The sequence below is a fragment of the Chiloscyllium punctatum genome, chromosome 4 (genome assembly GCF_047496795.1).
Source record: "Chiloscyllium punctatum isolate Juve2018m chromosome 4, sChiPun1.3, whole genome shotgun sequence".
Lineage (NCBI taxonomy): Eukaryota > Metazoa > Chordata > Chondrichthyes > Orectolobiformes > Hemiscylliidae > Chiloscyllium > Chiloscyllium punctatum.
Window position 1 is genome coordinate 99139198 of NC_092742.1, and position 13963 is coordinate 99153160.

The 13963-nt window shown below is 45.7% G+C and overlaps 1 protein-coding gene across 1 annotated transcript in view; it reads right to left on the bottom strand.

Moving 5' to 3' along the window:
• Nucleotides 1-13963, bottom strand: part of LOC140476577 (1-phosphatidylinositol 4,5-bisphosphate phosphodiesterase beta-2-like) — a 161788-nt gene that overhangs the window by 66599 nt on the left and 81226 nt on the right. Inside the window, exons 12-13 of the mRNA XM_072569387.1 lie at nucleotides 11819-11901; nucleotides 1391-1475 (exon numbers count right to left, since the gene is read on the bottom strand). Of these exons, the coding sequence (XP_072425488.1) occupies nucleotides 1391-1475; nucleotides 11819-11901 (168 nt within the window). The remainder of the gene's footprint in view (nucleotides 1-1390; nucleotides 1476-11818; nucleotides 11902-13963) is intronic.

The following is a 13963-nucleotide window of genomic DNA, read 5'->3' on the forward strand; positions in this document are numbered from 1 at the left end:
TAATTAGGATAAATATAGGGTAATAGGGTCAGGGAATGGGTCTGGATGGGTTACTCTTCGGAGGGTGAGTGTGGACTTATTGAGCTGAAGGGCATGTTTCCACACTGTAGGGATTCTAATATCTGGATGCATCACAGATTGGTACGGCAACTGCTGTTCCCAAGACCACAAGAAACTACAGAGACCGTCCCACTCCCTTATACTGTTTTCCATCCTGTTCCGTTGGGCAGAAGATATAAAAGCTTGTACACCAGTACATAAACCAACAGATTCAAGAACAGCTTATTCCCCACTGTTATCAGACTTTTGAACAGACCTCTTTAAAATTAATTCTGGTCTCTCCCCCTCTCTCAGCAGAAGCAGGTCAGTCAGTCCCCTTTCCTGTCTTTACCCTATTGCCCTCAAATCTGTGTCTTCAAATAATCGTCCAATTCCCTTTCTGCGGCCAAATAATCGTTTAATACTTGGTACCTGTCAACAAGAGATAACTTGTGTGCCCTACTGCATTGTGGGGTCAGTTGAAGTTTATAAATAAGCAACAGCATTCAGCCTGAATAGAGGTAAGCTTTTTCCCAGGCTGAAGGATTCAATAATGAGAGGCCACAGTTTCAGGGTGAGATGTGGAAAGTTTAAGGGGGATACACACAAGTACCTCACACAGAGGGTGGTGGACGTCTGGAACGCATCACCAGCAGAGGTAGTAGAGGCAGGCACAGTAAATTCATTTAAGATGCGTCTGGACAGATGCACGAGTAGGTGGGGAACAGAGGGATACAGATGCTTAGGAATTGGGCGACAGGTTTAGACAGTAGATTTGGATCGGCTCAGGTTTGGAAGGCCGAAGGGCCTGTTCCTGGGCTGTAAATTTTCTTTGTTCTTTGTTCTTTGTTCTTGAACTAAGAGAAACTTCAGAAATGGGGGAGAGCACGAAGTGCCATCTTTCCCTTGACCACATTCCGGTTAGCTGGCAATGGCCACAGGATGGTGATCAGAATGACGAGCCCTGCTCATTCCCCACCTCAGTTGGTGAGAGGAGGAGGCTGTGGGCTCTCTCTAAGGTGCCGGGAGGCACAGGAGAGGAATTAAAGTTCATTATCTCAGGATCTGATAGAGACTGCACCACACTGGAGTGCTCCAAGACACTGACATGCCGGACTCTCCCAGGAACACACCAGATATCCTACAAAGATGCTCATGGCAAAGCCCCTCACTGTGAACATCACCAGCTTTTCACTCAACCAATAGCCCACAGTCACAACTTTCCATCACCCTCACCACCACAACTTTCAACTCCCAACACAACTTTCCATATGTCCTCCCCATCGCAACTTTCTACGCAACCACCACCCCAATCATGTCGCAGCCTCTGTGGTTTACAATCCTTACTTACTGGGTACTTTTCCATGGTGTCTGTCAGTAACATATCGCCAAATATTATCCGGCAGTAGTCAGCCATCTTAGCTTGCTGTTTCGGGCTGGTGGAAATCAAAGGAAATGGTCAGACATCTATAAATGCAATGTCTCAGGAAAACAGACAAGGAAGTGAAATTAGGGAAGCTTCTCTTTCAAAGAGCCATCAGAACAGAGGTTGAGGGGGAGAGACAATGAGAGAGAGAGAGGGAGATGCAGAGACACAGAGAGAAAGAGACAGTGAGGGAGATATTGGGGTAGAGAGAAAGTGAGGGAGAAAGAAACATGCAGAAGGAGACAGAGACCCTGTGAGAGAGGAACAGACATGGGGGAAAAGAGAGAGAAACTGGGTGAGAGGAGAAAGGCAATATGCTGGGGAGTGAGACAAGCATTGAGGGTGCACAAGACATAGGCAGTGAGAGTGAGTGAGTGAGCGCAAGAGAGAGAGAGAGAGAGAGAGAGGCACTGAATGGGAGAGAGACACAGACACTGAGGCGAAGAGAGAGGGATAGGTGCTGAGAGAAAGAGAGAGAGAGAGACAGACAGACAGACATTGAGGCAGGTGGAGAGAGAGAGACAGGCACAGAGAGAAAGAGAGAGAGAGGGACTGGGGAGAAAGAGAGAGAGAGGCACTGGGGAGAAAGAGAGAGAGAGGCACTGGGGAGAAAGAGAGAGAGAGGCACTGAGTAAAAGAGAGTGAGAGTGAGACAGGCATTGAGGGAAAGAGAGTGAGAGATACAGGTGATGAGGGAAAGAGAAAGAGAGAGATGCGCTGAGAGAGATAGGCACAGAGGGAGAGAAAGATGGACATGGGCAGAGCAAGAGAGAAACTGAGAGGGACAGGCGCTAGGAGTATAGAGACACTGAAAGGTGAGATACCCAGTCAGGCAGTAAATAGCTGCAGATATACGAGTGGACGAGGAATCCAACAGTCTGCACCAATGCTTTGGAGACATCAGTTCAGGAGAGCTGGTGGAAATTGAATTTAATTAAGGAATCAGGAATGAAAAAGATGGTTTCATGTGACTGTGAAATACTGGCTGATCACAACTCCCCCCACCTCCAATTTACTATTTATTTTAGGGCAATATATTGCGTTCATAGTGTATAAAACCATAAGGAACAGAATCAGAAGTAGGCTATTTGGCTCCTCAAGGCTGGTCCACCATTCAATATAGTCTACTTTCCTGCCTGGCTTTCTCCATAACACTCAACTCTGTCATCAATCAAAACTCGGGCTTGAGAATATTCAGTGATCCCATTTTCCACTGTTCCTGAGACAGACAGATCCAAACACTAACAACCCCTGTGAAGGGATAATCCTTCTCATCTCTGTTTTAAATAAAAGACCCCCCTCCTTTTCAAACTGTAGCCCTAGGTTTAGACCTTCCCACAAGAGGAAACATACGTTCAGCATCTACCCCATCAACCTCTCTCAGATGTAACATCATCCCGTTTTTGTTAAGAACTCTAACGAGTATAGGGCCAACCTGTTCAAACCTTTTGTGAACTGCTTCCAGTGTGTGCAAAAATGCTCAAGTAAGGAGATCAGAGCTGTACACAGTACTCCAGATATAATCTCACTGATACCCTGTACAGACAGAATCCCTACAGTGTGGACGCAGGCTATTTGGCCCACACCGACTCTCAAAGAGCATTCCACTCAGACCACTCCCCTACCCTATCCCTGTAACTCTGCATTTCCCATGGCTAATCCACCTAGCCTGCCCATCCCTGGGCACTATGGACACTTTGGCATGGCCGGTCCATCTAACCTGCACATCTTCAAACTGTGGTGGAAAGCTACGCAGACTTGAGGAGAATGTGCAAGTTCCACACAGATGGTTGCCCAAGGGTGGAATCGAACCTGGGTTTCAGGCACTGTGAGGCAGCAGCGCTAACCACTTAGCCACTGTGCCAAGTTGTTGCAAGACTTCCCTACTTTTATGCTCCATCCCCATTGCCGATATTTCTTTTGTTTTCCTGAACAGTTTCTGTAGCTTCATTTGTGATTCCTATACAGGGACACCCAGATCCCTCTGCACATGACCTTCTGCATTCTCTCTCTATTTTTGTATTGTCCTGCTTTTCTGCTTTTTCTTTTGCCAAAGTGGACAACTTCACATTTACTCTATCACCAAAATCATTGGCCACTAACTTAGTATTTCTATATCCCTTTACAGACTCTTTGTAGCCTCTTCATAACTTGTTTTTCCACCTGTAATTGTATTTTCAGCAAATCTGACAATAATACAGTAGATTTTTTTCAACCATGTCATTGATATAGATTGTAAACAGTTGAGCCCCCAACACTGATCTCTGTGGCACTCCACTGGTTCCAGTTTGCCATCTTAAGAATGATTCATTTATCTGTTTTCTGTGAATCAGCCAATTGCCTATCCTTGCTAATAAATTAATGCCAACACCTTGAACTCTTAGCTTAAATGCCCTTTTCAAATGCCCTTTTCAAAGAATATCTAAATACACTGCATCTAATAGTTCCCTTTTATCCACCCTGCAAGGTATGCCCTCAAAGAGCTTCCATAAATTTCTCTTTCACTAAGCCATGTTCACTCTGCCTGATAGATTATGATTTTCTAAATATCCTGCTGCAGCTTGGTTAATAACAGTTCTTGCATTTTCTCCATGACAGACCTAAGGCTATCTGGCCTTTAGTTTCCAGCTTTCTTTCCTTTCTGGAACAGGGGTTCTACACGTGCAACTGATTGGCCTACAGATGACTCCAGATTCATGGCAATGTGTTTGACATTCAACTTCTGTCTGAAGTGACTAGGGAAACCATCAAACCATATTGAAAAGGCTTACGTAAGTGGGCAAAGAAGTGGGCAATAGAATACAATGTGAGAAAATGCGAAACTGACCGTGTTTGCAGGAACAATGAAAAAAGGGCATTATCTAAATGGTCAGAGATTGCAGAGCTCTGGGATTTAGAGAGATCTGAGTGTCCTAGTGCATAAATCAGAAAAAGGTTATTTCAAAGGAAATAAGAATATAAGAACTAGGAGCAGGTGTAGGCCATCTGGGTGGATAAAGGGGAATGGAGTATAACAGGATGGAAGATCCAGGCCAGGTGTTAGATGTGAGGTAGGTGAGCACTTTGGTGATAATGATCACAATTCGGTTACAAAGGGATAGGTACATATCGCAGGACAAGAGTTATAGCTGGGAGAATGGCGATTATGATGCAATTAGCCAAAGGCAAATTTAGGATGCATAGGATGGGGAAGGAAACTGCAGGGGATGGGCACAATTGAAATGTGGAGCTTGTTCACGGAACAGTGACGACATGTCCTGATAAGTGTGGACTTGTCAGGCAGGGAGGAAGTGGTCGAGCGAGGGAACCATAGTTTACTAAAGAAGTTGAATCTCTTGTCAAGAGGAAGAAGGAGGCTTATGTAAAGATGAGACATGAAGACTCAGGGCTTACAAGTTAGCCAGAAAGGACCGAAAGGTTGAGCTAAGAAGAGCGAGGAGGGAACATGAGAAGTCTTTGGCAGGTAGGATCAAGGAAAACCCTAAAGCTTTGTGTAGGTATGTCAGGAATAAAAGAATGACTAGGGTAAGATTAGGGCCAATCAAGGACAGTAGTGGGAAGTTCTACGTGGAATCCAAAGAGATAAGAGAGGTGCTAAATGAATATGTTTCATCAGTATTCACAAAGGAAAAAGGCAATTTTGTTGAGGAGAATACTGAGATATAGGCTATTACACCACATGGGATTGTGATTCAGAAGGAGGAGGTGTTAGCAATTCTGGAAAATGTGAAAGTAGGAAAGTCCTGTGGGTAGGATGGGATTTATCCTAGGATTCTCTGGGAAACTAGGGAGGAGATTGCAGAGCCTTTGGCTTTGATCTTTATGTCATCATTATCTATAGGAATAGTGCCAGAAGACTGGAGGATAGCAAATCTTGTCTCCTTGTTCAAGAAGGGGAGTAGAGACAAGTCTGGCGGGAGTAACTATGACGCTCTTAAGGGCTGACTCTCTTAATTACTCCCTTAAGAAGGCATAATTGCCGACTATGACATTTTCACGTATTTTTGGCACATAGTGTGTGTCGTGCCTCCCTGCTAGCCCCACCAGTAAGCCCAGCAGTCCTGGCTGTTGGGCGACCAAACGACCAGAAAAAGTACGAGGCAGCCGTGGTCTAGACTGACCAGCTCTCAAAAAACCAGTATGAGTCTTCCATTTTCAATGGAGCAGTCCGGCTGGGAAGCGTCCCGGAAAAACAACCTCCCCACAGCCTCGTTCACAACCACGAGCTGTGATAAGTCATTAGGTTGTACATGTTTAAAACCCGCAACAAAGGTCCACCTCGGTCCAGACCGAGACAGCAACCTTGAGACGTTACCTCCTACCTTACATGGAGCTGAGACCGGTCACCCCTCCCAGGGAGCCGGCTCACCCTATAAAACGGATGACACAGATAACGTTGAAGAAGGCACCGTAAGGGCAGCCCACCCTGCGGTTGAGATAAGCATAACTACCCAAACCTTCTACAACAAAAGCTATCGAGACATAAAGCAGGGCATAGACATGAAAAAGACTATAAATGAGACTGGCGAAGAAACAGCTGATGCAACTGCCTTCATGGAAGGAGTTGTTATTGAGCCAGTATGCGACAGAACATCTGTCTCAGATCCACTATCCTGTCGATGGGCTGTTCTGCAAGGACTGCGACACCCTCTTCCCCACAGTGAGTCTGTTTAAGACCCATGTGACTAAAGTGCACAGAATAAAGGACATCCAAACAAAATGTTCACGCTGCGATAAGGCAGGAGAATACCACTCAATAGCCTGCCATTATCCAAAATGCAAAGGAACGAAACAACCCCCAAGTGGGGACTTTGCATGCAGTGCGTGTGACCAACGGTTTCAATACAATCAGGCCTTGGTCAACACGAGAGGCACAGACATCCAGTTCTATGAAACAAGAAATGCCTCAAACCGGCACCCAAAGTCAAGGGCAAACCTGGGAGAAGCGACCGCGTATGGTCACAGGGGAGGTGGCACTCCTGAGGGAATTAGAGGTGAGATTTGCAGGATGCAAATTTATAAACAAATCCATCGCTAGCATCCTGAAAACCAAAACACCAAAGCAAATCTCAGGCAAGCGCAGGCTCCTGGCCAACACCCCGATGGAGGTCAAGACCATCAGCGAGCCAACGACAGGTATAGACTCGCACGATTCTGAGGCAGAGAGTGTCCAAGAAAATTCTGACGATCAAGCCCAATGCCAAAGAGCTAGCCGAAGAACACCGGCTTCAATCCTTAAACATAGGGACGTAGATGACCAGTTTACACAAGCTGAGGAGCTCTTGAGCACGAGGAATGACCTGGACACGCTTGCCCTCGGAATCGGACGAGTGGAAAGTATTACCAACCTACCAATGAATAGTAGGAAAAGACAGGACAAACACAAGAGGCCCCAAAAAGATCGGGCCAAGAAAGACAAAAGGACCGGTAGCAATACCGGAGTCAAACAAAGGTGGGCAGCACGTAAAGCACTGTTTAGAGCGACACAGCAGCTTTACAAATCCAACCGGTGTCAACTAGCTCGCGAGATCATGGGGGCACCGACCTCATCCGCTTGTCCTCTCTCAAAAGAGGAGTTGGAGACATGATTCTGTGAGAAACTGTCAGCACCAAATAAGAAATCAAACATAAATAAGTATGCCCTATATACTGGCAAGGTTGATAACGGGTCCTTGATGGTAGAGGAGGTTGAAGCGGCCATCAAGGGGATAGACGAGAACAGTGCCGCTGGACCAGACGGCCTGAAACTGCAGGATATAAGAACAATCCATGAGCAGTCTACCCCGCCTCTTCTCCCTATGACTAAAGTCAAGCACGATCCCCAATTCACTAAAAAAAGAGTCAACGGTCCTGATTCCTAAGTGCAAGGATAAGGACCGCTTGAAAAGCATTGACAACTGACGACCAATAACCATCGGTCCAATACTGCTCCAGCTGTTCACAAAAATAATGGCACAACGCCTGAGTGAAACAGTCGAAATAGACCCCAGGCAAAAGGGGTTCCGAGCAGCCACTCCCGGATGCAATGAAAACATTGTTGTCCTCGAAAACATCATCAAGGGAGCAAAGTACAATGGTAAGGACCTCGCAGTCATCTTTGTCGATCTAGCGAAAGTGCTCGACTCGGTTGGGCACAAGTTATTGATCAAATCCTTGCAAAGAGTGAAACTACCTGAAGCCTTTGTTAGTCTCATTGAAGACCTATACACTGGCAACACAACAGTGGTGGAAGGGAATGGAAACTTAACCACCCCCAATAACCATTGAGAGGGGCGTAAAGCAGGGTGACCCACTCTCACCAATATTATTTAACATTGCTTTGGATCCGTTGGTGTGCTCTCTGGAGAGGACCAACTCAGGGGTCTCCATGTCCCTGGGCGGCAGAAGAGTCAACTGCTCGACTTTGGCCTTCGCGGATGACATTGCCCTTCTAAGCGACTCACACACTGGTATGGCTAGGAATCTGAAGCTGCTCCAGGCATACTGTCACCATACAGGCCTCAGTATTAACACAGCAAAGACAAAGGGATTCCACTTCACTTTTAAAAGGAAAACCTTCTTATAAAATCACTTCGCAGACTGGAAGCTGCAGGACGAATCCATAGCCTACATACCCCCAGGCGACACAGAAAAATACCTGGGTGCCTGTATTGATCCATGGGCAGGTGTGGCAGAAGGGGAGTGGGAGGAGAATCTTAAGTCCTGCTGAGATGAAGGAATACGGGCAGCACCTCTCCGACCACGACAACAGCTGGAGATCCTAAAGATACATGCCAAGCCACGATTGTACTTCCATCTGATCCTGACAGAAGCATCACAGGCTACTCTCATAAAGCTGGACCAAATAATCCACAACGCCATCAAAGAATTCCTACACCTACCACCTCATACCGCAGACGGAGTGCTATACGCTAGCAACAGGAATGGCGGTCTAGGCATCCCAAAACTGGAAGTGCAAATCCCATCTTTGATTGTTCGCAAACGCGAGGCACTAGACATGTCCAGTGATGTGGTCATTCGGGCCTCCTTTCAATATAAAGGAGAGAACAACACAGAGACCGTTGCAGGACTGCGCGAGCTCATGGTCCTCAAGGAAATTGAAAATTTCCAACCCAGCAGCGGCGAAGGGGAAATCAACCCGATGACCGCCATCTAAGACATTATGCCTGCACTCCAGGAGGCAAACGTGGGGCGACCAAAACAACCCAATAGGTATGCTGGCTGGAGGGAGTGGGAATTCGAAAAGTCAAGGGGCAGGCATCCAGTACTTTAGAGATGACAAGATCTCTAATTCTTGGACAAAAGCCAGAGTACAACAAAAATCCTCTAGATTCATAAACAGCGTACTCTTCCGGTGTAATCTATACCTGACAAGACCCACATTATCTAGAGGAAGGCCAAACCGAAACAAACTATGCCGAAGGTGTGAGACGGCAAACGAGACCATATCACACATCTCATAATGCTGCCCATTCGTGAAAAATGCTCGAATAAAATGCCATAACAAGATCACTGACCAGTTGCAGAAACATGTCAGTAAGTACGGCTGGACATCGTACATGGAGCCCAGACTGTTTGCCAACGACGGCTGTCTATGGAAGCCCGATCTCATATTTGGAAAAGACCACAAGATCGCGGTTATAGATGTCACAGTGTGGTACGAGAATGACAGTAAAGCACTGGAAATAGCATGGCAAGAAAAAACAAGAGAAATATAAACACCTGAATGCCGAGGTCACGGAATTGACGGGAGGCGTGGACCCCAAATACTTTGGCTTCATGATGGGCGCACGAGGCAAGTGGCTGGATATGAATAACCACCTCATGAAATTCCTGGGCGTCGAGAGATACGATACATTCACCCAAAAGACATCAAGACTCACTGTGTCACTGACAACTTGAACTCTTACAACTCTTTAGTGACAAGTGAGCAAAAACCGTAAACGGTGAGATAAGATCCTCCACAGAGACAAGGACCGGAAGAACCCCACGAAAAATATATAAAAATTTTTAAAAATGGGGGCAAGCCGGTCCACAAAATCCTACAACATCAACAACATCAGTAGGTCCCCGCTAATAATGACGATAACAACCAGCCTCGTATACCACCAGTATCACCTGGTCCTTGGTCTGTGGTGATGCTAGACAGTACACAAACATCAACGAGCGATGTAAAGACTCGGAAAAGGCACTTCCCCAAGTGTTCCAAAATAGAGCAGTGACCCTCGGTTGTGGGTAAAGTTTTGGAAAGGGTTATAAGGGTTAAAGATTTATAACCATCTAGAAAGGAGTAAGTTGATTAGAGATAGTCAATATGGTTTTGTAAAGGGTAGGTTGTGCCTCACAAACATTACATTACAGTGTGGAAACAGGCCCTTCGGCCCAACAAGTCCACACCAACCCACCACCCACTCATACCCCTAACCTAACACTACGGGAAATTTAGCATGGCCAATTCACCTGGCCTGCACATCTTTGGACTGTGGGAGGAAACTGGAGCACCCGGAGGAAACCCACACAGACACGGGGAGAACGTGCAAACTCCACACAGTCAGTCACCTGAGGTGGGAATTGAACCCGGGTCTCCAGCGCTGTGAGGCAGCAGTGCTAACCACTGTGCCACCGTGCTGCCCATAACCTTAGTGAGTTCTTTGAGAAGGTGACCATCAGGTGGATGAGGGTAAAGCAGTTGATGTGGTGTATATGGATTTTAGTAAGGCATTTGATAAGGCTCCCCAGAAAATACGGAGGCATGGGATTGAGGGTGATTTAGGGGTCTGGATCAGAAATTGGCTAGCTATAAGAAGACAGAGGCTGATGGCTGATGGGAAATGTTCATCCTAGAGATCAGTTACTAGTGGTGTACCGCAAGGATCTGTTTTGGAGCCACTGCTGTTTTTCATTTTTATAAATGACCTGGATGAGTGCGTAGAAGGATGGGTTAGTAATTTGTGGATGAAACTAAAGTCAGTGGAGTTGTGGGCAGTGCCGAAGGATGTTGTAGGTTACAGAGGGACATATATAAGCTGCAGAGCTGGGCTGAGAGGTGGGAAGTGGAGTTTAATGCGGAAAAGTGTGAGGTGATTCACTTTAGTAGGAATAACAGGAATGCAGAGTACTGGGCTAATGGTAAGATTCTTGGCAGTGTGAATAAGCAGAGAGATCTCGGTGTCCATGTACATGTATCCCTGAGAGTTGCCACCAGGTTGATAGGGCTGTTAAGAAGATGAACAGTGTGTTAGCTTTTATTGGGAGAGGAATTGAGTTTCGGAGCCATGAGGTCGTGTTGCAAAACTCTGGTGAGGCTGCACTTGGAGTATTGCTTACAGTTCTGGTCGCCACATCATAGGAAGGATGTGGAAGCATTGGAAAGGATGCAGAGAAAATTTACTAGGATTCTGCCTGGTATGGAGGGACGGTCTTATGAGGAAAAGCTGGGGGACTTGAGGCTGTTTTTGTTAGAGAGAAGAAGGTTCAAAGGTGACTTAATAGAGGCATACAAGATGATCAGAGGATTAGAAAGGGTGGACAGTGAGAGCCTTTTTCCTTGGATGGTGATGGCTAGCATGAGGGGAGATAGCTTTAAATTGAGGGGTGATAGATATAGGACAGACGTCAGAGGTAGTTTCTTTACTCAGAGAGTAGTAAGGGCATGGAACAGTAATACACTTTCCAATATTAAGGACATTTAAATGGTCATTGGATTAACGTATGGATGAGAATGGAGTAGTGTAGCTTTGGTGGGCTTTAGACTGTTTTCACAAATCGGCACAACATCGAGGGCCAAAGGGCCTGTACTGCAGTGTAATGTTCTAGGTTTTGGGCCCCTTATAAAAGGAAAGATATAGTGGCATTGGAGGTAGCCCAGAGAAGGTCCATTCGGTTGATCCCAGGTATGGAGGGGGTGTTTTAAGGGGAGAGGATGAGTAGATTGGGACTGTTTTCATTGGGAGTTTAGAAGAATGAGAGATGACTTTATTGAAATGTACAAGATTCTTAGGACATTTGACAGGGGAGATGTGGAAAAGTTGTTTCCCCTTGTGGGAGAGTTTTGGACCAAACGGCATCATCTCAGAACAGAGCATTGTCCATCTAAGGCAGAGATGAGGAGGTATTTCTTCTCTCAGAGGGGAGTGAATCTGTGCAATTCGTTTACCGTAGAGGGTTATCGAGGACGGGTCATTAAGTATGGTGAAGGCTGAGATAGACAGATTTTTAATGAGTAAGAAGGAATCAAAGGTAATGGAGAAAAGGCAGGAAAGTGGAGTTGAGGATCAGCCACAATCTGTCTGCATTCCAGTCTGATTATCAGCCACACTAACAGTTTGGAACAGGACAGTCAAATGTACTTACGAGTCAACATGGTTCTCAAAGGACAGTATAACTGGGTACTGGGACGTTTTGAAAGCACTTTCTGCGATGGCTTCAATCACATCCTGTTACAGAAAACATCGATAGAATGTTCATTTACTGTGAACTCACACAAGTGTTGCTGTTACAAAAACTAGTGTTAGTGTCCCAAGTGAGTGTTACCAGTAAACAAACTAGTTATAATCGAACACAAACCAATGTTAAACATAGCAGAAAGTGCTGGAAAAACTCAGTCAATCATCCTTCTTCAGAACTAGATAGTAGCGAGGAAAAACTGGTGTATATGCTAAAGGCAGGAGGGTAAAGGAGGAAACGGTAGGCGGAGATGGAGCCCAGAGGGAGAGAAAGACAGATAAATGGATGACCAAGGGGACAGATAAACTGGTAACGGGGCCCATAAGTAGGTGAAAATGGGTTGGCTGTGCTGAAAGCAGCCCATGTCATGACAGAGTCTGGGCTATGGGGGTGGGTAAAGGTTCTAAAATTATTGAACTCTATATTGAGTCCAGAAGGTCCCTGACAGAAACATTGACCAGGGAACATGGTGGTGTGTTGAAGTGGCGGGCACCTGGGAGCTCAGGGTCATTTTTATGGAGACATAGACATTCCACAAAGTGGTCCCCTGGTTTACGCTTCATCTCCGCAGTGGAGAGGAGACTGCATTGTGAGCAGCAAACTGCAGTGTAAAATGTATACAAAATAGAGATGGTATCTACAAACTAGTGTTAGCATAAGTATGGAAGTTAGCTTGCTGCGCTTGAAGGTTTGTTTTCAGACTTTTTGTCACGAGGTAACATCATCAGTTAGAGTCTCCAGGGAAGCACTGGTGATATGTCCCCTTCTCTATTTAAATATCTTGGTTTCTTAAGGTGGGTGATGTCATTTCTGTTTTTTTTCAAGGGAAGGTAGATATGATCTAAATCGACGTTTTTGTTGATGGAGAGAGTACTGGTTAAAATGCCATACCTCTAAGAATTCTCATGTGTGTATTTTTTTTGCCTGTCTTAGGATGTGTGTGTTGTCACAGTCTAAGTGATGTCCTTTTTTGTCTGCATGTATAGAAACTAATATAGAAACTAAGGTCCCTTTTATATCTTTCTCCTGTCACCCTGAACCTATGCCCTCTAGTTCTGGACTCCCCCACCCCAGGGAAAATACTTTGTCTATTTATCCTATCCATGCCCCTCATGATCTTATAAACCTCAATAAGGTCACCCTCAGCCTCCAATGCACCAGGGGAAAAGGTCCCAGCCTGTTCACAAGCTCAAATCTTCCAACCCTGGCAATGTCATTGCAAATCTTTTCTGATCCCTTTCAAGTTTCACAACGTCCTTCCAATAATATTCCAAAAGTGGCCGACCAATGCCCTGTACAGCTGCAATATGACCTCCCAACTCCTGTACTCAATACTCTGACCAATAAAGGAAAGCATACCAAGCACCTTCTTCACTATCCTATCTACCTGCGACTCCACTTTCAAGGAGCTAAGAACCTGCACTCCAAGGTCTCCTTGTTCAGCTGCACTCCCTAGGACCTTACCATTAAGTCTATACATCCTGCTCTGATTTGTTTTTCCAAAATGCCACACCTCGCATTTATCTAAATTAAACCCCATCTGCCACTCCTCAGCCCATTGGCCCACCTGATCAAGATCCTGTTGTAATCTGAGGTAACCTTCGTTCTTGTCCACTACACCTCCAGTTTTGGTGTCATCTGCAAACTTACTAACTATATCTTCTATATTCATATCCAAGGCATTTATGTAAATGACAAAAAGTAATGGACCCAACTAATGCTCATGTCAATAATACTGTGTTGGCATCACACCGACTAGTGTTTGTGCCCACATACTGGTGTTTTTTTAATTCATATAAGGAAAGTGGCAACACCAGCTGGGCCATCACCTAGCTACCCTTGAGAAGTTAGGGGTGAGCTACCTTATTGAACAGCTGCAGTCCATGTGCTGTGGGTTGACCCAAATTGATCTTAGGGAGGGAATTCAGAACTTTGACCGTGATATATTTCCAAGTCAAGATGGTGAGTGGTTTGGAGGGCAACTTGCAGGTGGTATCTGCTGCCTTCGTCCTTCTAGGTGGAAGTGATCTTGGGTTTGGAAGATGCTGACTC